General features: G+C 38.9%; 2 protein-coding genes across 18 annotated transcripts; both read right to left on the bottom strand.

Moving 5' to 3' along the window:
* Positions 1-1,117: 1,117 nt before the first annotated feature.
* On the bottom strand, positions 1,118-2,876 carry LOC103705665 (putative Peroxidase 48). Its single transcript, XM_008789472.5, has 4 exons — positions 2,469-2,876; positions 2,185-2,373; positions 1,944-2,109; positions 1,118-1,859 (listed from the first exon to the last, which is right to left on the bottom strand). Exons 1-4 carry the CDS (start codon positions 2,823-2,825, stop codon positions 1,450-1,452), a joined length of 1,122 nt encoding a protein of 373 aa, XP_008787694.3. The 5' UTR covers positions 2,826-2,876; the 3' UTR covers positions 1,118-1,449.
* A 2,928-nt stretch (positions 2,877-5,804) lies between these two features.
* On the bottom strand, positions 5,805-25,175 carry LIG6 (DNA LIGASE 6). 17 transcript variants are annotated; one of them, XM_008789404.6, is made up of 20 exons: positions 22,695-25,168; positions 22,485-22,602; positions 22,282-22,363; positions 20,122-20,224; positions 19,947-20,043; positions 17,971-18,073; positions 17,646-17,774; positions 16,668-16,715; positions 14,740-14,837; positions 14,587-14,652; positions 12,582-12,741; positions 12,365-12,472; positions 11,543-11,592; positions 8,150-8,184; positions 7,963-8,024; positions 7,619-7,780; positions 7,435-7,523; positions 7,225-7,324; positions 6,363-6,480; positions 5,805-6,274 (listed from the first exon to the last, which is right to left on the bottom strand). In XM_008789404.6, the coding sequence occupies exons 1-20, from the start codon at positions 24,991-24,993 to the stop codon at positions 6,084-6,086; spliced, it is 4,218 nt and encodes a 1,405-aa protein (XP_008787626.4). In that variant the 5' UTR covers positions 24,994-25,168; the 3' UTR covers positions 5,805-6,083. The 17 variants fall into 17 exon arrangements, 6 of the variants coding, with proteins under 6 accessions (XP_008787626.4, XP_038981601.3, XP_088559968.2 ...); XR_015968534.2 differs by lacking the exon at positions 11,543-11,592 and having other exon boundaries at positions 22,695-25,175; XR_015968520.2 differs by having other exon boundaries at positions 7,619-7,713; positions 19,947-20,224.
* Positions 25,176-25,400: the final 225 nt, after the last annotated feature.

Genomic DNA, 25,400 nt, shown 5'->3' with positions numbered 1-25,400 from the left:
CCTCCAATGCACTCAACCATTAAATGAACACGGCTCAAGATGATCTCCGGATCACTAGACCATCAAAGCGTATGGCTCTCCCTGATCACCGGTTCACTCAGCAATTAATGCACTTGCAATCTGCGAACCCCAGGCCCACCACGGCCGGCGGTTCAGCCACCCCAACAGGTCCGATCAACCATGACAGTTCGCTGACTCCGGTCTGATCCGGTCTTATTCTCCACAACGCCATTAATGAGCATGATCGTGCCCAATTATCACGAAAAAGACAATTTACCCTGTCACCTCTCAGGTAACATAATATCCTTCTACAAAAGGGAACCTGGGGGGAAAGAAAGGGGACAGACACAAGAACAAACATTCTCCTCTTTTACTCCACTCATATACTAGCCCCCCTCTGACTTAGGCATCGGAGGGCCGGCGCCGGAAAAGCCCGGCCACCGGCTTTTTTGCAGGATTCTCCAGGAGGACGCCACCAGCTGACGCGCCGCCACCTACTGTTCCAGCAGCGGAGCTCCTCCCCTCTCGGCCCACGGTCGCCCCCGGGTCCAATTTCCAGCAACATTTTCCATGGTCAATCAAACATGCCAAAAGTACTTTCCTAGCCATCCTCTTCCTGAGAATTTGTTTTTCAGAAATCATATTCTTAGGAGGGAAAATGCTTCCCGCGAACCAAACGAGCCCTAAAAGGAAGATTGTATGGACTAAAATAAATCCAATACTTTTTAATTTACCGTACTTTAATATTGGTGCAATACTAAATTAAGGTGAAAGGGAAGAAAACACACCTTCTTCCAAATTTTAATTAATTAAAAAAAGAATAATTACTAGTCTGATATCCCAGATAAAACTACCAACATTTTAACAAATTTACCTAGATCATGCCATAACATGATGGAGCTCACTATCGTATCCGACCATGCATTAATGATGTAGTTTAATTTTAATCGGAACTTACACACAATTTTTTTCTTATTTACATGCAGGAGCATTTTAACTTTGATCTGCAGGCATGTTTGGATGTCACAGTTTTTCCGCCGAATATACCATCTATAGTAGGTTTTCGACAAGATGTTAACAATAAAATGAGAAAAAAAATTCATTTAGAGTCCTACAATGATTGGAACTTGGGAACTTGCCTCATAATAGGAGTCAGTTATCCCGATTTTTATATGCCGTCTGGCAAAAACTTGTCATGCAAATCCCCAATTTATGATAAACCCTAATCTCAAAGCACATCTCATTTGAGGGACAAATTACCCGGCCATCGAAACAGGCCCTGCTCAGGTCTCACAAGGCTCAACAATGGTTCTCTTGGGGAAAATTTACAAAAACGGTGATCATTAGACGTAGGAGTAATTTTTCTTACGAGTAACAAGAATTCGCGATCAGTCTTGGGAAGCATAGATTCACAACAAAAGTTCACCATCAGTCGTGGGAATCAAAGATTCACACCGGCTGAGAGCAACGGGTCCGGATCTGGCCTTGGGATCCGGAGAGGGGGCCGAGCCCAGAGAGCTTGACCATGGCGTGGGCGAAGTCGGCCCGGAACGCCCACAGCCCGGAGTCGCCCTCCGCCGCGTACGCCTGCACCCACCTCACCGTCCGGCCTGCCGTCAGCTGCTGGTCCGCGTGGAGGATCCCTCGCCCCTCCAGCAGTCGCCCGTAGTAGTGGTTCCCGAACCGCCCCTCCGGCTGGTAACCCACGGCGGCGGCGGCGCCGTCGCCGGCCCCGCACGCGGCCCGCATCTCCGCCGCCATCTCCACGTCCATCGACCCATCCGGCTCGCCGGTCCCGGAGAAGTTGTACAGCCGGTGCCGGAAAAACCGGCAGTGCAGCTTCCCGATGCTGTGCGCCCCTGCGGGAAGGAGAGAATCACCTCAAGAGGTGGGTTTTTTTTAGGTTCTTAGTGTTTGCGATTCTGGAGTGGGGAGAAGGGAACCTAAGAGGCTGACGGTTTCGCGCTCGGTGAAGCCTCGGCTGGCGAAATTGGCGAGGGTTTGGGGGTAGTTGTTGTCGGGGGCGGGGATCTGGAGCTGGGCCTCGTCGAAGAAGCTCCGCTCGCTGTCTCTCCTTCCCGTCAGGACCGGGTAGAAGGGCCCTCCGGCCTTCCCAAACGCGAAATCCTAAATCAAGAATCGCCAAGAATCGAAGAGGGGAAGAAGGAGATGAGGGTTTTGTACCAGGACGAGGCCGTCTCGTGTGGCCAGGACCAGGATGTCGGCGCAGGAGACGGTGGCTGGGCAGACGGCCTCCACCCGGGCCTTGATGGCGTCGACGGCGTCAAAGCCCCTGAGGGTGTGGTTCGGGGCAGCGTCTTTCTCCGAGGAGGAGCCATTGATGCGGTCCAAGAGGACTGAAGCGTCGCAGCCCTTCAAGAATCGCAACCAAGATCGCATCTTGACGTCAAAGAAACGCATTGGATCAAGATCAAGGGAAAGAAAGGAAAGGAGGGGTTTTCCTTTACTCGGATGAAGCAGTCGTGGAAGAGGAGACGGAGGAGGGCGGGGGCGACGCTGGCGTTCTGGGAGTAGAGCTGAGTCGTGGTGGACCTGACGATCTCCTCGGCCTGGGGGCATTTCTCGCGGTAGAAATCGTACTCCAATGGACCTGCCGCCGCCGCCGCCGACCAGGAGGAATAGGAGGAAGCCTCCTCCTCGTCTTCTTGGAATCGAAAAAGAAACTTGGGAAGGCCCGAACTGGAGGAGGCATTGGTGGTGGTGGAGGAGGAGGGGTTGGGCTTCTTTTGGGTGCTACGGCCGCCGGGGCCGACGAAGGAGAGAGCCACCAAGAAGACGACGAACGCGGTCGCCGCCCACCTCATCGACGCGGATATGACTCCTCTGCTTCTCTCGGCTTCTCGTTCTCTCTCCCGGTCTCTGAGCGGGAATGGGAGGGAGATGCCATTAAATACGAGTCTTGGGCGCGTGCAGTGCACGTGCGTTATTTAAGTGCGGGCTTTATCTGATGTAGGGCGCTGATCGGGATATTCCGGATAGTGTGATCGTTTGGACGTTGGGGTGAGTTTTGATAACCTTCCCCTCATTTTAGTTTACTTTTCGTTATTATTATTATTATTATTATTATTTTATACATCATCCATTAAAGAGCAAATAGAGAGGAGAGGAGTGCTTTTTTTTAATGGAAATAGAAAAGAAATGAATGATATACTTCTGAAGAAAAGATTAATACTTTACTGAAAAAGAAAATAATTGATACAAGAAAAATAGGCACATTAATGTTAATTTGAATTGGAAAGTATATATGTAATGACTAAATTTATAGTACAATGAAGAGTGAATAATGATCGCTAATGATCAAAGGCAACGATGCGTGCATTTTTATTTTTTAATAATATATTATTTTAATTCTTTGAGTTGCAAAAACTATAGACAAAGTTCGTTACTTAACATAAGTTCATGCAGATACTTATGCACAAAGCTCCATATGATAGGGCTACAAACATCCGGATATTGATATGTCTATATCCGTATTCATATTTTTTTATTGAATAAAACTTCAAATACAAATATTAAATGCATACCAAAGTTATTATCCATATCTATCTTCAATAGATATAGATACAAGTTTGATATTAAATAGAGTATTATATTAAATAGATACGGATTATCCATATACATATTAAATGAATAGAATATAGATGTTAACCAAATACTCAAATTAATATATATATTTATTCTAAATAGATGTGGACGCAAGTTGGATGTTATATCCACATTATTCTATCCAAATACGGATGAGTCGGGCATTATTTCATATATCAATTGAATATTGAGCATAGCTTAATGATAACAACTAATATCTATAGTATAATTATAAAGAATAGGAATAGGATCGCTATATGAAAAATGCATACGATGCACTCGTAACTAAGAGATGAGATATAGATATCAAATATGGACCTAAGACCTAACTAGCCAAGGATCCAATCACCTAATGATTGGTCCAACAGCATGGTTAATTGGTTGAACCAGATTCACATTAAAACATATCAAAATTAAAATAGAAATATTAATAAAATATTAATAATTTTTATATTAATTACATGCTTTAAACCACATGGGTTTTTATTCTATGCTACTCTAAATAGAAAATAATCATGAGTCCTCTAATTTTTCGGGAAAAAAATTACGGGAAACTTATATATACCGTTGAAAATTATGTTGGATGGTAAAGTTTTAAAAATATCTTAAATAATAAAATGAACTATATTTTTTTATTTTATACCTGAAAAGTATTGCTTATTTATAAAAATATTAATTATTTTACTAAGTATGAAAGTCATTTTAAATAAGCATATCGCATCATTATTTCAAGACATCGTAGCAAATTAGTGGAGTGGATAGGGTCTCCGGAACAAAGGGAAGGGCACTAATCTGACAACTCCAGCTACCAGGTGCTGGGTTTATACTTTATACTTTAATTAGGATATCCAGAGCATATCTAAATCCAGAAAAAAAACCCCTTAACATCTGTATCCAGATCCATATTTGTATATCCGATCTATGTCCAAATCTGATCCAAAACAAATATGAAAATAGATATAGTCACAGGACTTACAAATACCATACAATCTTCAACCTCGCAATACTTAAAAGAAACTGATAGAGGGAAAAATGGATCGTCCAGCCTACAACTAAAAGGCCGCCTGATTTCGGCCCAGTAAACACCAACGATGATTGACAGAATCTTCACTTTGGCCCAAGACCAGCTTGTCCTCGAAACTCCGTCTAAAGCTCCACCAACTCCAGACATTCGCAGACTCCCCCGATCAAGTTCGAAATGCCTCCAGACAAATGCCGACCCGTCCCGACCAAGTTCGGAACGCGAAACCCCTAGCAATACGCTCCGACCCTCAAGCTCGGGGCACTCCTTCGAGCACACCTCGAAATCTGAAAAATCGGGCTACTCCCAGTATCCGCCAAGCCGACCTCGTCAAACGTATGATGCGACTACTTAACGAGCTCGGCCTCGTCAATGACCGCACCCATATGCGGGCCTACGCGCACCTACATGGCCGTACTCTACCACACTGTCGCGTCATGTCTCTATAATCGGCCAACGACAATCAGACGTCCCCCTATCTATTCCGGCCATACCCTGCTGTGACTGTCAACACCCTACTATTCTCAAGAACAGATTGTACCGCACATCACCAGCCAACCTGAGCTGCGCGCCATCCGGCTCAGAGCTATGCCCCCTCATAATAGGAACTGACAGTACCTCCGTCACCTGGGCCCCACTCCGCCGAGGCTATAAATAGCTCGGTCAGATAATTTCTAAGGGATCTTTGACTGAACCAAATTTACCCATTCTTACCCATTCTAACTTGATCATCGGAGGGCCCTCATCGGAAACACCAGTGAGGCTTTGTGCAGAATCGCGGTCGTTGCGCAGAAGGTTGGCTCCCATCTTTTCCTTTCCAGCACCGGCAGCTCCCTCAGCTCCACCGGCGTGGTCACCCTCGTGCCAGATTTGAACCACAACAAAAACCATCGCTGGAGTGTTAATCTGTTTCATTCACAACCAACATACACCACTGTACATCTCAAATCCACCGAAGGGGAACTTGCCTGCTGATTCCATGCTAACATGGCGCGTTCAATTGGTGATTTGGTTGTCAGATTTTCCTTCCCGATCAATAACCTTGTTAAACTGTTGGCTGTAATATTTCTAGAACTCAATGTGAGAGAGACTTCTCTACAAAAACCGAGAGAAAAGATGGCAGTCCAACTTTTGATTCCTAAACGACACCAGAGCATTTCAAGAGCGACATAATGAATTATACAAGGCATTTACTCTTGGTTGGTATTCCTCGTATCAACAGGAAGTGAACAGAATCCATTTTTAATGTGACCAGAAAAATTAAGAAAAAAAAATCTTTCCAGCCCATTTCACCTAGATATATAAGAAAATGAACCGCCAGAGGAAAAAAAAGGCAAAACCTACTATTTACAAGCATAGCTTAAGGATGAATTCAGGCAAACTGAATACATGAGGAAAAATTTTCCCAGATCATTGCTACTATACGAAAGTCCCTCAGCATAAAAAGGGAAGCACTTCAGTCTTCCTTGCTCACCTCCATCCTTCTAGTCTGAGACTTAAACATGCAGGCAATATCAGCTGACGTGCTGCAATCCTCTGGCTTTCGGTCCAATACAGGACGCACAAACCTCGGTAGTCTCACCGAGATACCTCGAGATGGATGAACTAAGCCAACAGCAGCATGGTGCACTGGAGAGATTGTGAGGTCTGACAAACGAAATGGTCGGCATTGTGTTGACACTGAAATATTCACTTATAACAGATACAATTTTAAGGAGCAGAAACTTTCATATACCTGCGCCCCGTATTTCCCAGACAAGCTCCGGAGGGAACCATAGATCAGGCGACTCATCTGTCTGATAGTAAGGTGGCTTCTTGGACAAAATCTTTTCACCAGAAAAAAATTCCTTCATCTGGGAGCCCAATTATGAAATGCTATTTGGTTAACATCTACAAAAACTTCTCACCAGAAAAAAAAAAAAAAAAAAACCTTCATCTGGGAGCCCAATTATGAAATACTACTTGATTAACATCTAAGCAACTGAATGAACAAGACTTTCAGAAATCTGTATTGTTTTCTGCGTCCATAAATTTTAGGCAATCAGTGTTTCAAAATTCGGATATGCAATATATATACAGAAGGAAGAGAGATCTCAGCCCCTTAATCCTATATATTGGAATAACTAATCCTGTCATTATTACTTAAAGGGGTCTACAGTGATCTTTTAAATAGTTATTCTATAATTTGTACCGCTTATTTTTTTCATCAGTTTATCTCTCCTAACATTTAAATTCATCTTAAGGGACAATTTTTCCTATCTAATCCAAGAGATGAGTTTTGACAAAAAAGACACTGATGACCACGACTTATTAATGACTCGAGGTTAATAATCTCAAATGGTATGCATCAGTTATCTTTTACCTAAACATAAAATTCCTCGACAATAGCTTCAGTTTCTCATTTCTGACTAGGGTAGTCTAGATATCTGGTCCCTACTGCAATGACAACCACCAAAATAAATAGTTAAATATGTATGGAAATGAGCCTCTAAATGAATGGATATCCAGAATTGAAAATTGTAGTCACGCCTCATTAAGATTTTATCAGACTTCTTGATGCATTCATGGTTATGTATGCAGAAATAAATTGTGTTTACCTCTTTATAGAAAGAATCTGAGAAACCTGACATCACACGACACACACTTTGAAATTCTTCAGCATCAGGATTGTAGCATGCCATTAGAAAAGGACTGTACCTGAATCATGGAATCAAAATAAACAAACTTATCCCCCTAAAACTAGAAGTTCCAAACCAGTATATATCATAAGGATGCAATAGAAAAGGAAAAAGTTCATTGATCTGTACCATCCTGCTTTTCTTCCGTTCCCATGCCAAGCACCAATAGGAACTAAATCAAGACAATCACCTAATCCTTCTACATAGTCACGTTTCACCTGCAGCGAAGTGGTAAAAGTTCACGGCAAGGAACCGTTGCAGTCATCCTATTGTAATAACTTATGTCCTAGTATCCAATGCTAAAGTTGAATACCTTTAGCCAGGCTTCACTACGTTTTGATGCAAAATATCCAGCATCAACATCCAAAGTTTTCACCATTATTCCTTCACACGAGGAGTTGCATGCATCTTCAAAAAATGAATTTATCTTAGTCAATGTGTTTTGATTGCTCAGAAATGCTTCTTCTGCTTCCACCTATAGATAGCAAACATTAGATATTCACATACTACAAGTAGTATAAATACTATCTAAGTCCTTCACCTTCTCAAATAGAACTAGAGAGAACAGAATAAAATAAAACGTGATAAAGAAGAGCTGTATCTCTTAAAAAAATACAAAGAATGCATACATATGTAAAGTGAAGGCCTTTTACTTACCGTTATTTCCCTTGCAAATTCTAGGTAGCCGATCTTTTCACTATGAAACAAATCTTTTATACCTGCAATGTTACAATGCAGATAGATATTACAGAACATTTTATAATTGTAAGGATATGCAATAGATGGTTATATTTTGTATAGATTATGAAGCCATAAATTCTGATTGCCTTAAGGTAAAACATACACTTCCTCCTTTGACGGAGCGGAAATTCCAACAGTCTGGAAAAGAAAAAAAAGGTTGCTTAAAATACCTGATATGCAACCTAGTAATTCATGTAATGGTAAGGAAATTAAAATTTTAAATATTCATCAGAAGTCTACAAATGCATTAAGATGCTTTCATATGAACAACTCCACGAAGAACTAATATCTACTGATATCTATTAACCAAATACTGTAACGAAATATACTAATTCATGAAACCTAATGTGTTTGGACAACCAACATTGTGTAAATGGAATATTAATAGTTAGCCACTTCAAAAAACAGGATCAAGCATTGTGGTCTCCCAAAGTCATTATACTGTTTGTTAGCTAAGACACGCTGCTATCTATATCACAAGCACCGTACTTCTTCCTTGGAGACTTCCATTGAGTTATTATGTCTAGGTTGTTTCAAAATCTCATCCATTTGTCTCTCTAAGCCACCGAGATGGCAATTACGCTAACAAAGATTTTCTCAAATTGCTGAAGCATTTGGTCGCATTCCATGTCCGTTAACACGCCATAGAAGATAGACCCAATCCTTCAATTGCTAGATCCTTAGGCTCTTATACCGATTGACGCAAATGGTTTTGTGGTGTCACATGTAATGTGGGGTAATGTTTTGTGTCTGAAGAGAAGGGGAAGAACAAGAAGAAAAAAATATGTGGGATCCACCACTAACTCATCGAAAGAACTCATATAACCTCCAAAATTGATCATTTTGGAAGACCACCATTCAATATTAAAACAATATTAAAAGACTGTTTCCTCATCCTTAAAGGACTTTCAACTTATCCTAGTAACCATATGACTTTACAATTTGAGTCAAAAACAAGGCTTCTTATCAACCTGAACTTACCAAATCCCAAATCAATCATTTCATTATGTATATATACACTACAACATTGACCATGAAACAAAAATAAACAAAGATTTTTAGGATTTTCAACGTTCAAGAAACAAATTTCCATATTTAAGGATCCTAAGAAACCACACAATCAAAGAGAATGATGACACGACTAACAGGACAACTGAAAACAAGCTTCGCGCAACTTGATCTTATAATAGCAAAGATGCTTATGAGCGCTTCACCAAGCTGTATCAAAAGCAAGCCCAGTCAACCATGAACAAACAGCTTCACAATTGCCTTTCTCGTTACTTGGTTCAGTTCTTAAAAGTTCTAAAGTTAATCAAATTTTAAGTTTCAGACATATAATAATTGCATGCAAAGTTTGCTTTAATTCATATATTGGTACATGTAGCAAGAAATATCGTATGGTGATCTGTAGGAGTACGCTATCATTCTTCTCTTAATCACCGCCATCCTTTTTATTATGCTGTCTTCCTTGCATTTTTCTTCATGCACAAAACATGGTCCAGAATTCAAATGATGACAATCTTCTTTTTAAACTCCCACATGTTAAAAAAGCAAGAAGCATGTCACTGTCTCCTCCTCCAATGTGAAGCTTATTAAAAGATGGCCAAGTTTAGGGAACTATCTTTGGTCATAATAAGTACCATCTCCTGCTCAAATTTAGGTGTTTCACTCACCACCGCTTCAGTCCAGATGATCATCAATGTTCTGAACCTGCTCACCCAGTCCAACTGCTAGGATGGCCGTGTCGGTTTGATCACAGTCAACTGCTCCCCAACCAGGCCTAACCTTTAAATCCTCTTTTCCATCCCTAATCGCTCTGGTTTCAGCAATCTTTCCAGTCTCGAACAAGTGCAGAAGTGAGGAAGAAGAGAATAAGGAGGAAAGAAGAAAAAAGAGAAGGAGAGCACTTCAGATATCTTCTCTGCTCCTATTCTGTTTTTTACCTGTGCTGGTAAATGTGCATGTGAGAGAGAGAGAGAGAAAGAGAAGAGATTGGAGGCCATTGATGATTGAAAGTCAGAGACCACTTTCCCTCCCTAAATCTGCCAATCTAGGGGCCTTCCTTTGTAAAGTCAGAGATGATCTTCATCATTCCAGTGATCTGCCAGCAACCACTATCCTCTTGCTTGGTTCGGTGGATGACAACCATTTCATGCCATGATCAGGAGAAGGCAGTTTCTCCTGATCTGCAAGTGTCAAAATCAGCCCCATGTCTAGATTTGGCAACAGCGATTCTCCTCTCTATGTCCATCAAGCCCTTGTCCTTCTGAAATAGAAATAAGCAAGACCGAGGGAGGGTCTTGAAGATTCTTCATTCTATTTACAAATCTGGGTGCGTCAACAGTTGATGGGCTGGGCAATTCAAGTGGGTTCAGCCATCTGGTTTAACAGATTGACAATGGGTTGGCGGGTTTGCAAAAATTCGGGTCTTGGTATGAGTCAACCCACATTAGTTGGTGGGTGACAGGTTGGACAGGTTGACTAGGTCATCAAACACCAATGATTACTAGTGACATGCAAGTTGCTCGAAATCCTCCATTTCATGAGCAGCCATGCACATCAAGATTGCCACCATTTGGTCTTTTGCATCTGTGATCATGATAAGACTTCCTCACATCTAATCTATCAGAAATCATGAATTTCTGCATGAGGATCCATTTTACAACATTGTTTCCATCAAGCAAACCCTCTGTCAAGATAAGGAGTGTCAGTAATGGACATGTCTACTTACATATGTTGATCCACATGTACATATAAAGGCTTTGCCAACTGTAACCGATTATTACCTCCAATAGTGGATTTGTTGCAGCACGCATTTCCTCAATCCAGTTAACAAAAATGCTCCACATTACTTTAACATCAATTTCTAGAGATATTAAAAATCCCTCAAATAATTCCCAACAAACCCATACTATAACCCATCCCTATAGGTAGAAAGACAGATAGCCAGACAGGACAGGACGGACGGACGTCAATTTCTAGAGATATTAAAAATCCCTTAAATAATTCCCAACAAACCCATACTATAACCCATCCCTGTAGGTAGAACCCATACTATAACCCCTCCCTGTAGGTAGAAAGATAGCTAGATAGACAGGACAGAAGGACGGACGGGCGGACAGACAGACGGAAGTAACTTTTAAACTTTCTGTGCAGATAAGAACTAATAAACAGCTGATTCTATGGAAGCATCTTGCTAAGTAGCCATGCCAACCAGAATTGTTAATGGCTCAATTAAAAGGGATGTCTTCACTTACACTATGTCAACTATACTGCAGTTCAAATAAGAGCAAGGTTTACCTCCATACACCAGTTACATTAACAAGCATGCAACTATAGTATCAACTTAAAGCAAACAGAAAGTATTAAATTTGCATCACGTTTCAATTGTAAGGGAATTCTTTTATGGAATCAAAGCTTTTGTTTCAAATTTCAATAAAATAAGGAAAACAATGAAGATCTAAAACTGAAACTGAAGAAAAGGTTAGTTCATTACCGCTCTCCATTAGAAAACATGAGATCAAAGATGAAGATGCAAATATCAACCTGCAAGAAATAACTACATGAAGGATAAAATACTAGAGTTTTCAACCTATTTGAAGTACAAGTCTTGCAGATCACGATGAAAATGCTAACCAGAAAAACTTATAACTTTAGAAAATCAACATACAAGCACCTCTTAGTTAATGTTATTTGCCAGTGAAGCTGGAAGACAATCACAACTTGTAAAACACAAGGTGTTGTGAATTGTCTAAGTATCTAACCTCTATGACAAGGAATTAACAAACCAAACCAACATACTGTGGTTAAGATCCAATTAACCATGGTAAGGAAGTCTAAATGAAGTTAATGGACCATCTAGACAGGGGGTCACTGTTAGAACATATCTTGAAGTCCCAGATAAATATTAGATGAAACATATAGGCATTAAAATCAGGATCAACATTCCATGGAACAGCATATATACTCCCAACCACTTAGTGGTGACCTTAAGCATTACAAAATCTAAAACATTACCAAAAAATCAGTAACTCGGAAGTAATAATAACAGAGTTATTTAGCCTGCAATTGAAGTTGTTATTATTTCTTCTACATTTTATACATAAGTCATAGGGTTTTCTACTTTCTTCATATACCTACAAATAGACCACAGTAGCCAACAGAAACTACAAGCTAACATTTGATTATTTAAGTATATTAAAATCCTGAGCTTTTGGTGAACATTTCAACATTTAGTGGTTGAAAAGCCCCAAGCCCCTTTCTCCACTCATCACCATCCTTTCTCTCCTAATTTCTCCTTTTTTATAAAATAAAATACCTTAATGCTGTTCACTGTGATTGACGAATCTTTTCTTCCTCTCTCCCGTGATGACAGTTCTTGGAAAGACATAAGCTTGCAGCCATTCTTCCTATCAACTGCTACAACCTGAAAGATGCATAAGCTTATTCGTGACCACAAACTTAACAAGGTGCCAGCTAAATAACGCTTTGCTAAAAAAGCCGACAACTTAAAATTCTACAAAATCTTAGGTTACCTCAGCATCCAGTATGAAAGTTGAGAATTCAGGCTTATATATTTCCTTAACAATATGTATCAAATCAGGGAATCTAGATGTTGATTCTTTCATGTGTCGTGAAAATACTCGTATAGATCCATCTGCTAGTTTGTGAATTTGGGCACGTTGACCATCATATCTGAAGCAAAACAATAAATGATTAGTAGAGCTGTATACATACACATGTACACTACATAACTTTTTAAGAATAATAGGAAAATAGAATAATCATGGAGAACTTTTTTCTTACAGTGTATGCCTGTATGGCATGTAAAGGTCACTTAGTTCAGAGGACAGCTTTTTCCTAAGAGTCAATACTAGTGTACTCAACAGTTGTTTAACCAAATGGTACAAGGATTATAGCTTAAGTTCATGGCTAACAAAACCTTGTGATATGTTCTCAAAATCAATGCTTCCATTAAAACTTGTCGCGTATGTATCTTCTTTTATGAAATTGTATCACATACAGAAGATACCATGGCCATCGAAGTGAAAGATATTACTAGAAGCTACATCAACCAACTCTACCAATTCTCTGATATTCAACGATTCTATTCGTAGTTATGGTAAGACCTTTTGTAACAATATGTTTATCTACACATTCCATGAAACATGTCAAGGGGTAGCCAACTACCTGTATGCAGAGCCAATGGGTCATGAATGGAGCATGCAACCCTACCTAGTATTAAATTGCTTTTTATGGAGTCAAGAAATGGAAAGCTTAATTCTCTTCTGTCACATGTTATAATATACTATGAAGGGCATATGTTTTCAAATATCTTTTGCCTATAATGACCATACAAGAAAAGGGAGGGATAGGGGTACAACACAAAGGTTAGAAAAGGTGGAAGGAGAAAGACATATAGGGCTTTTTATGGGGGTTTAGAGGCTTAATAGAATGCAATGGTATGGAAAGATAGTGTAGTAATCAGCCCTAATGAAGGAAGCAACAGTTCTCATGATGCAAACAGTTCAAAATGGAAGAAAACAGGTCTACGAGCACAGTAAACAGAACAGGGAGAGCTGTGAGAGGGAAAGAGAAAATTATACTAACCTGTTTGTAACATTCTATTCATGAATCTATATGATTGAATGGCATCATGATTGCAAAGATTCAGGTTTTTACATTTAAAATAGAATCCAAGTATCTCTCTATCAGTCTATCTCCATCTCTTTCTTTCTAAATTAAGAATTTACATTGTTGATCAAGACCTACAATTACAAGATCAAATGCACAAAAAATGAACATATTACGAAAACTTTGAATTTATCATAGTTAGGAAACATCTAGACTAGTAAAACTTCAATCATGTGATCTAAATGATATCATCAATCACGTGGTTTCTGGAATCTAATGACTCATAAAGCATTTTGGCTCCATAACCAAAGCATCATCAGTTGTGAGTTGTGACCTGTTGGTATAAAGAAGGGATCTAAGTACTGGTGCATACTAGTTTGCATTGGCCATATTGAATCGCGCCGACAAGGTACAGCCATACAAGTACCGGGAAACCCCCTTTACTGGTACCATATCATGATTTGCTGTTCCAACAACAAGAGGCATACTGTCTGCCAGTAGACTACCATATCGGTCTGTGCGGTATATGCAAGGTACCGATATGGGTACTAGTGCTCAAAATATATAGCAATTCCCCAAGTATGCGTACATGAAAGACATAGGTGTTTGTCCTTTCAGTTAAAAGTACTCAAATAAGTATAGTAACTACCGTAACAATTTCTTGCCTACTACCACATATATTTTTCTGATCAGGTTTCTCTCAACAGTCAACACAATAAGATAAGTTATTCTCTTCCAAACAAGATTTCGATGACATTACTGGGTATACACAATCCTAACATATCATTGTCCCAAATGATGTAATATGTCAATAAGCATATACTTTCTGTTTTTCCCTGCAAAATGGACCACAATGGTTGCTTGACAAAGAAAAAAAACATGTTAATTGAAAAGAGATCAACATACTTGTATTCACAGGTGAAAGCTCTACCCTGAAATAACTTCAACACTTGTGAAACACCATTGGTAATTCTGTGACATAAAACATGTGAAAAGGATCCACAAGCATAAAACATGAAAAAAAAAACAACAAAAAAATATATAAATAAAAAAAACTACCTAGCAAGCATAGGAGGAATTGGTGTGCCTGGCACCATTGTTAAAGTTGATGCTGAAAAATCAATGCCCTTGCTCAAAAGAGAAGGAATAAGCAAATCCTGTTTAGACACACAAATATGACAATATTGATGCATGCACAACCATAAATCAAATGTGGTAAAACAATAAATTAACAGTCTCAAAATTTAGAATGTAACAAACCTTTTACAATTTAACAATTGCCGGTCATAATGCATTTACTATTTTCATTTGATGATGTACCATACAAACTGGCATAGCTATATATATCTTTTCTTTTCTACCACATATCTCCACCTGTGTTCTCTCATGTAAGAATGTATCATGCTGGAGCCCCTCTTTAGTTCCATGAGAGCTAATGGTCTATGTCAATCCTTCATGCAAATTAATCTTAGCACACATGTCATTTCTAGTTCAGTGAAGATTATTCTGTTTGGAGCAATGACTGATTTGCCTTCCTCAAAGCTAGCCTTCTAACTTCAATAGTAAGCATCAGAATTCATATAAAGTGAAGCCCTAGAGCAAGGAACCATGAATGCAATGAAGCTAATGCTCGGTAAGTAGGCCAGTGATCACACACTAATAATGCACGAGGCCATCTTGCTATGAGAAGATTAAAAGAAGGCTTTCGTACAACTATAGTATGATCCCTACAGTCATGTGACCATGCCACAATACAAAAATATAGCAACTTTTTGTATGTGCAGGTATCAACCCATAAAACTTCTGCAATCAAGTTAGAAATATCCCCTGAAATTTTGGACAAGGTCCGCAATCTTGATACTGAGGTACTGATATGGTATAGTAATAAGCCAAAGCATGCCAACACTCGGCATGTAGATGCATACTGGTTCAATATTTTTTGCCTTTTTTATACTTTTTGTGGTTTCTAAGGTCATTTTAACATTTATGGATCTTTAAATTATGAATTTAAGAGTATTTTAATGTCATTTTATTTCATATATATTATTATTAAACCAGATATATATTTTTAATCTAAAAATTACACTATCAATGAAAAATCACGATTTCTTGAATGTGTAAATCTCGTTAGATCTACAACATATCACAAGATCATTGCAAATTATATTAGATCTACAGCCTATCACGAAATCATGGCAAATTACAAAATTTTGGCATGATTTTCCTTGGTTTTACCAATTTTTAGCTTATTTTAGGCATACAAAATGAAAAAAAAAAAGATCGAAGTGGGGGAGAGGATGATACCTGGATTTGAGCTCAAAAATGACAGATCATCCCTCTTCCCTAATTTATCCTCACAAAACCCACCCTTGGTAGCTGAATTTTTAAAGAAAATATAGGAGAAGGTCATCCCATAGACTTCTTATTAATCACAGGGTGGCCCGAACCAAGCAGAACCACTCGGTTCTACCTGGCTCGGAATGATTCGAGCCAGTTTGGGCCACTCTCTGACCTAGATGGCCTTACTGACCCGATTCCACCTGGTTTGGATTGGTATGCCCCGAACCACTCCCAGAACTAGACGGTTCAGGTTGGTTTGGTCGATCATTTTGTATCAAGTGAAAAAACTTCTGAGACTATGCTAGATGAGAAATAGATGAAGGCTACTTGTTAGTTTAGCAAATTTTTACTAGTGAAGGAGAGAAGCAACAAAGACATGCACAACAAGACACATTTCATGAAGGGTGCAATTTAAAGAGACTACACATCACGTAGAAGAGTCTTCTTCCTGTTTGCTAATGAAAGACTTCCATATCCTATGCATCAACAACAATGATCATACTGTTGTGATGTATTCATTACCCCATGGAGATATTCAGCAAAGATACACATAGAAACACATCTTCCAGTTAGATGTCCAGTTTCATGCTTCAAAGAACTGGTGCAAAATAGCATAACATGCTGGAACTTGATAAAGAAACACTCACCAAATTTGGAAGTATATTGTAGGCCTCAGCAACTGCTGCAGAGATGCCCTGGCAAAGATAACTATCAATTCAAGCAACCAACTTTATAAAAGGCTATCACTTCAAGAAAACTGGCCAAAATTCACAATAAAATCTCTGTCCCATTTTACTGATAATTACAAAGTCTGGTCACCCCAGAAAATAATATTCACACAAAACAGAAATGCATTTAATATAGGTTCAAATAGTTGGCACGTGCATGCATAAGTTGAATAAAATGATTTGAGAGTGAAGACGATAATGTCCTTTTAAGGTCAAATATTTTATGCTCTTATATTCAAAAGTAAAATGATAATTTAAAGCATCAAGAGTATAACTGATTAACAGAAAAAAGAAACCAAAAAATGAAAGATCAACCTCCTTATTAAAGGTTTAGAGTACCAATACTACCCATATCAGTACCTTGATGGTACCGTATGGACCGATACCATATGCCATCTGATACATAGTATATCTCTTCGAGCCAGGAGAGCAAAATAGAGGTGAAAACCATATGTTGGTATGATCCAGTAGAGGGTGCTTTGGTACTGGTATCCAACCAGTTTGATCTGGTACAGCTAGTACAAACCAGTTCACTGGTATGAACTGGTAATTAAATCCTTGCATAACAAAATCAGATATAAATCTGACAAGTGTCACCTGCATAATTTAAAGGTAGATCCCACTGACTGCCAACTGGCTATTCAAGGTTTCTTAGGAGGCCCTCTGTAGTTCGGAGTTCACCTTGGCCAGGACTAGGCCATTCAAAGTCTTATTAATGCTGGTTGTAAAACAACGCAAACTTTGAAGAATCAGTTCATGATCCATAAGCCATTCCAAAAGATGGAATATGGCTTGGTTCCAGTTTCAATACAAACTATTACAGAGTTTGTTTTAGAAGCAATCAATTTTCTGTCAGTATAGAGCTAAATTCAGTTTTCCAAGCTGAAAATATCAAACCTGAAGCTGCGATTTTAGGCTCTCCAGGGATCCCATGTGCTGCGTTCGAGAGTAGCTGTTCAACACCACAGCTTGTGCTAGTGCTGGTAAAATGGTTTTCATCATAGCTCCAATACGCAAATTACGAACCTATACAGGTAAATGTAAGTAGCATGTGAAAACTAATATAAAAAAATCATAAGGAAACATGAGAATATGAGAACTGAGTGCCTTTGTGGCTTTTACAGTGAACTACGAGCATGGTGAGCTTCCCATGCTAAAGTGAAATGTTGATAAAAATTTAGGGATTGCCATTTATTAATCAAAATCTGAAGATTTTTCTTACCAAAGTTCTAACAAGAAACTTTATTTCCATTTCTCTACAAGAACGCATAAGATTTACAGCAAGATTTTTTCTTCGAATAGCACTTCCAGCACCTGTTGTAACACTAACAAAAAGCAAGACAAATAAACACATCTATAAATCATTGTACATGCAAATAGTTTATTATGGCACTCGATAAATAGAAAAATCACAAGGATCAAAAGAAGAACTGAATTTATACCCAAAACCAAATAGTTATGGCATTGAGCTCTAATGACTAATGGACTACCAAAAAGATGCACCACAGCCATTGAAGCTTGCAATAACACTGTCCCAACAACAGGAAAATGGACTTCCATATTTCAGCTGATCCAGAAATTAACATAGGATTAACTTTTTATCACGTCAACATCTGGAATACACCGAAACCTATGCAATTAACTATTGCAAAACTTTGCAATTGTTGATGTCAAAGAAGATATATTATACCAAAATCAGATAGGCTTGGTACTAATGCAAATATACCTGGTTGATATATAAATGCATTATGTAATCATCATAGAAAATCCTCCCTGGTTTTCTGTTGCGGTAACCACTATCATGGCTGCACTCTTGGTATAGATATACAACAATATCATAATGAATGTCTCACTCTTCTTACTAGACACGGCTTCTAAACATGTTATATGATTCCTGATAGTGCGTTCACCGTGTCATGTCAGCTTTCTCTCTCCGTAATTGTCCAATCATCTGCTCATTCTTTTTATCTCTGACAAATATCTTGCTGATCTGGATTGCAACTCTACCAGCATCCAGTTTTGCTGAGATCAGGTATCCACATTTCACATCTATTCAACTTCATCAGAACAACAAACCGATGAAGAGATATAATATATGAGTTCCCCAACCAGTTCCTTGTGGCAGACAAGGCTTCACAGCTTAAACTTCTACTCAAGCCGGCACTGGATTTACCATGTTTATGAAGTGATTGCTCCTTCGCTTCCCATCTGATTTTCCGAAAATGACAATGGGATAGCATATTCAGTTCATGTTGCTTTTTTTACTCATTTTGTCTCCATCCGAAAAAGTCAAAATGCAGCCTATTCTTAAGCAAAAGTTTAATATCATATATATGAGGTAAAGTTTTTCTCCCTAATTTCTTTTTTAAGGTTGATCAAAAGCTCTAAAAGAGTTCATGGATCCCAGTAGACCCTTATTTGTCTTAGAATTTCAGAGTTCGGACATTTATACTTCAATGTAATTTTTGGGGGTTTCTTGTATCCATTTACATCTTTCCAGATTTCAATTTCTGGCCTCTTTAGCATTTGCATTATTTGAGAATTGTTCGCATGAGATGCTGTCATCCTGCATCTAAAAGAAGTTTTTACTAGAAGCACTATTGTAAAGTTTAATTGAATCAATTGCAATATATAGTTGGTCTCACAGTTACTAGAAGCACCTTCTCAACTTTTGTTGTCTAGTGAATGTTACGATAAACGAAACAAAAAAGAAAAGAACAGGTGAATGCTGGAATTGAGTTTATTTCCATCCTGTTAATGGCTGCTCGGTTAACCAAGAAATCAATATGCAAAGCCTATCAAATGAAACTAAAATTTATACATGTAACCATCATATATTATCATACACAACCATATCAATAATATCTGTCCAAAGAACAAAGGGGGAACAGTTTAGCATATAACAATTAAATTATCTACATATGATACCAGGCATAAACCAAGGAACATTACTTTTTAAAAGCTGACAATTAAAACAAAATTAACTGGAATGATTACGTGAGATCAGAGTAACATAGATCCTTAGCTTGAACAAAGACATCTTTTCCTAAAAAAATGAAGTCAAAAAATAAAACTGTTACTTAAATTGAAATAAAAATTGATACGATAGAATTTCCTTAATTAGATGTGCATGAAGCTAATCAATTAAATAATTTACACAAGTTTAGCAGAATGAGTTTAGATTCTGTAGATTGCTACCTTATCTTCTGAAGCACACAAAATAAATTATGAATAGAAAGAGGGCGAGGAGGACCAAGCAATGATTGAGTCTGCCGGCATTCTTGCGCTACATCACCTTTAAAGAGTATCCAGGAGTTAATAAAGATTATTGAGTGTAAATATATGATTACCAAATAATTACAATTCATCCTACCAAAATCACCAGAAGTTTTGTACATTTCTTTAATTCTAGACCTGCTTGTCCCACAAGCCTCTTCCAATGCAGTTATGACCAGACTGCCACCAATGTTTAGTTCCTAGCTTCATAGATGATGATGCAGTTACTAATTACAATTACTACTAATATTACAGTATGCAGTATGAAATAGTAAATAAAATTTCTCAGGAAAAAGGAAGTAATAAATCAAAAGAAGTTAGCAGCACCTAAGGACGCTGTGTTTTGTTTTCTTTTCTTTGTTGTTGAAGCAGCATGGCAAATTTAACAAAATAGCTTAAAATAAAGAAGATGGCAGGTCCAAATTACCAAATAATTGTTATACACCATGTCATCCCCAAGGACAATCATCTAATACGTAAGACCCATGGAGGAAACAAAAGCTAAGATTTGAAGTTTATAACAAATGCAACTACATTTTTCATAATCAAGTTCAAAAAGCTCAACAATCCTATCAGTTGGACTAAAATAGTTACTTTTCTCAAAAAGGTAAAAAAAAAATACACATTCATGCAGCATAACATGAGAATGTGGGGGAATGAGGTCATGGAATGTATACACTCTAAGCATCCAATAAAGGAAATATTCAAGGCTCATAAATCAGTTTCGAGAAAATTAAAGAAAACCCAGCTGCATTGAAAAGTATATAATAAATCGTTCATTTTAATGTGACACCATCAATTGACTGGCTGCTGAGACCATTTCCCTCGTTATCTTGTAATGCAGAGAAAAACTACAGGAGCACCAAAAAAGAATACCTGAGGCTTTTGAAATTTAAACTCTAGAGCATGTGCCTTTCATACAATGTCAGACCAAGTCTTTTGAATCTTCAAATTGGAATCCTCATGTGTCTTTTCTTTCCTTAGTTGTAAAGTTTTAGCGAGACCATTGGGTCAACATAGGATTTCTTCAGTTGTTTGATTAGCCAACCATTTTACAGTATTTCTGTAAGGATTAGGACTGGTTACTTAGAGACAGATCAAATTATCAAAATATTAATTTGCTTATGTGATGAGGTTTAATAAGCAAAACGTAAAAAAGCAAAATGAAATAAAGAAAGAAATAAAAAGGAACCAAAAGCATCAACACCATAAGGTTCAGGAGATATAAGCATAAGATAAAAGGTTAGCAATAACTAGATTCAAGCATCCAAAAGTATCCTAGCAAATTTTAATTTTTAAAAGAAAACCCAAGAATGTATTGTAAAAAGAAAACAGGTTCACAATCAGCTTCAAGTTCTTTGTCATTCCTTTTGGCACATCTTGGACCACATGATGAAAAAACCCAAAACCTTAAGGGGAGAGAGAGAGAGAGAGAGAGAGAGAGAGAGAGAGAGAGAGAGATTGGACTTCATTGGAGAATGGACGAAACCATCAGTCTTGTTTGCAACCAAAGAGATAAAAATCAGGAGACATATTGTAATCCAAGTGGAAAGATGTGGATTCTAATGGACAAATAAGAGTCCAGATGGATATTTGAGAATAGAAAGTTGGTAATTTATTGGGATTATATTGGAATTAGATGAGTGAAAATTTTCAGACAGCCTAAATATTCATGGTTTTTGACGCATAAGGATTCAAGGAATTAAGTCACAATTTCAAAGCTTAATAATTTACACTGACACAAAAATCATTCAGCGATCAGACTTTTTTGCTTTTAATTAAAAAAAAAAAACTATTTCCCAAAATAAGGGAATTATTCTCATATCTACAGGTGAATCAACCTATACTCATAATATTAGTCGCGTCCCATCTGCACAAGTTATAAACAAAAAGGTGGGTCCTCAATCACAAGGGCCCATATGCTAACCATGGAGTGCCCAATTCAGCTGTTGTGGGATAGCTTCTTCATTTAATCAACACAAACCTGAATTTAATTTTTAGACACTCACCAGGCACGGATGAAAGTGGGCGTGGTGTAGACTGTAGAATATGAGCAAGAAAATACAACCTATAATCTTTTCTTACAGAGATTGGTCTAGATTTGTTAGCTTAAATCTGTCAGGGAAACCTGATTGCTTACTTCAATTTGCAACGAGTCATGGAACAGAACACAGAAGTGCAACATCATTTAAGAAAAGAAACTAGAAGTAAATCATCTAGTACAATTGGTTAACCCAATGTTGGAATGCAGACTAACCATGTTTTCATGGTCAGCAGCAATTCTGTTTGTGCATAGGTACACAGCAGGTAGCACATCATCAGGAGATAAAGCAAGCAAGCTGCATGCGAAGAGGGAAATGTCAATAGATACTAAGCCTTTGAATACATCAATCTTGAAAAGAAAAGACACAAGAACTAAGCAAATAACAAGAAAGAAAAAAACAAAGTATTTCGAAAAACCTTCTGAACATGTTGCAAAGCATCACAGTGGTTTTTATTTTGCCTTTTTCTCGTTCCACCAAATCAAATGTACGTGCCAGGTGCAAGTAGGGAGCAGGCTGTCCAGCCTTCCAGCAAGCTGCAGAATGATTGCATGTGTAAAACATTTTCCTATACTAAATAATCAAATATCAGATTGTTTCCCAACTTAGTTAAAATGGCAATACAGACCATGCTCAACAGGAGAATACTTTTCCATTGGTAATGATACATTATTTATAGTTGTGTCCTCTGTTGAAGAACCTCGTACAAACAAAGTAGGCAAGTTTGTTGTTGCCTCAAAAGAAATGTTGGCCTTTGAAGTACAACTACTAGCAGGGCTCTCATCCTTGTCAACATGGGCACTGCAAGAAAATAAAATTTCCTTGCTACCAGATGCAAGCTTAGAACCACTGAAATACATATCAACTGCTACATCAATGTTTCCTTTTGTCTGCTCCAGTAATAAGGCAGCAGAGTCTCTCTGCATAGAACCACCTATTATTTGAAGAAACTGATCCAACTCTTGTTTGTATGTTTCATCGGCATCAGTTAGTGTTTGATTCCCATTTTCCAGAAGACGATCAGCAGTAACTATACAAGGTCCATCATCATGAGAAGCACGAGCTTCAAGTCTTCCAAAAAATTTGGTGATTGTAGTCTGCTTGCATCCACTGGATTCTAAGCCTGAGCTAGATTTTCCTTTCTTTTTTGGCTTATTTCCAGTACCTAAACCCCTTTTTTTGGGCAAATTAGAACTCGGTGATGTAGGCTTCTGCCTGGTTGGTGTTTTAGCGTTATCCAAATAATTCTTTAAACCACATATGGATTGCCCTTGAGTAGATTTCTGAGAAGGAAAAGATTCAATTCCAGTGCAGTTGTTTTGATTTCTGGGGACTGAAAGAGTGACAGCCTTTGCTTGCTCATAGAACTCAGTTTCATGCTCAAAAAAATGCGAAGCTGCTGCAACAATATCTCCATCCGAGCTTTTCAGCAAACCTAAAATCTGATTCTGGGTCACCCAAGATGGCAAGCAATCTTTAAGCTCTTTGATACCTCCCGCCATGTCCTCATCATTTGACATATATGGGGATTGCAGATGAGATTTCTCCCCTGATTGCAATGGCTCCGAATATGAACTCTCCCTTCCTTCTGCACTGTCTTGCTTGTCTGTATTAGATGCCACATCCTTTCCAGCCATAGTATCAGCATCCCCCAGCTTCTGATGGAAAGCCATGAGAAACTCGTGCTTGTTTGCTGTTTCATCAACCAAACCTGCAAAATGCTTCTGCAAAGCAACAGCATGTTTACCATGTAGTTTCTCAACATCCATGCCCACAGTGGGAATAACATGTTTCGGCCTTAAGAATCTAACATACTCTCTTAATTCCTCATAGTTCGAATGTTCACTGTATGGAACAAGATGAATCTCGAGCGATTCCTTAACCCTCGTCGCAAAGCCATCTTTCTTAGTTTCATACATCCACCCAGTCGAAACAAAACCCACCGCCTTTGAATAACCTCTCTCTGTCATAAGCTCCTTCATCTTCACAAAATTGGGTCGGAAGTACGGCCAAGTTTCACCCAGTAGGTTCCAACCAACCACATGAATATTGCTTGCAGAAATATCCTGTGTAAAAACCCCAGAGTCGCCAAACCCTAACACGGACAAAATCCCCATCTTCCTATCATCCACATGTAATAAGCAGTCACACCGGCGTGATATCTCAAGCAAAATCTTCTCTTTTCCTACAACATAAGTAGCAATCAGGAACAGGACACTCTCCCGTGGTCCCTTATTTTGATCCCTGATTCTTTTGATAGTGCTCACAACATACTCCACTGATTCCTCTTGAGAGGGAAACACATATTTCGGATTGCAGTAAGTTGTGTCCAAGAAAACAGCATCAGCACCAATAAATTCACACAAAGTGGGATCCAATTTCATCGAATCACGGAAACGGAAATCACCGGTGTGTACGTACATCTCTGGGCGGTGTCCCTCGGACCCGTGGGCCTTGAAAAGGAACTGGACAGCGCCTGGACAGTGGTTCGCATCGACCGCTGTGACATCCCATCCATCAATCTCCACAGTCTCGCCGAGAGAAAGGGAGACTACGAAAAAAGGGAGGATATTGAGGATCTCCACAACGAGACGGGCGGTGGTCTCGGAGCAAAAGATGAGGCCTTTGGACCAGCTAGGGCTCAAGCCGGCGTAGTGGTCGGAGTGGAAGTGGGAGAGGAAGTAGGAGACGGAGAAATCGCCGGCGGAGCGGAATCCGTCGACGATGAAGCGGGTCCTGGGAATGAGCTTGGAGCGGGGGAAGTCGGGAGGGATCGGAGGGAGAGGGGAGCCACGGGAGAGGAGATCAAAGGCGAGGGAAGGGGCGGTGGGAGGGGAGAGGTTGGAGTAGGATCGATAGGAGTCGAGGAAGACGGAGGAGGAGGTTAGAGTTCGAGTTTTGGTAGTAGACGACCGGAGAGCGGCCATGGACTAGGGCTAGGGTTGGGTGGAAAGGGGAGGAAACTGGCGGGAGAAGAAAGAGGAGATGGCGCCAAAGGGGACGGTTCTTTCCTCCGGGCTTGCGGAGACGGAACGGTACACCGGGAAGCGGGCGAACTAGCCCTAGGAAACAATGCTACTTTCCCGTGGCTACCGTCCGAATAATGTATTTTTTAGCATTATTTTCCATCAAAATGCAAGCATAAAACATTTTTTATTAAAAAATATAATAAATATTCTATATGATTTTTTTAGAAAATTAGACGCTCAACCACAACTATAATAAAAAACAATGCTGAGAAATGCATTATTCAGACTATTATAATGTGATTAAACTACAAAAGAATATTCTTTTACTTAACACATCAATGCAAAGATTAAATTTAAGAAACTCA

This window comes from Phoenix dactylifera, chromosome 1, assembly GCF_051530095.1.
Source record: "Phoenix dactylifera cultivar Ajwa chromosome 1, Ajwa_hap1_PhDact_Kaust_v1.1, whole genome shotgun sequence".
Classification (NCBI taxonomy): Eukaryota; Viridiplantae; Streptophyta; class Magnoliopsida; order Arecales; family Arecaceae; genus Phoenix; species Phoenix dactylifera.
The sequence above is the reverse complement of the archived record's forward strand: the minus strand, read 5'-3'. Positions and strand labels throughout refer to the sequence as shown.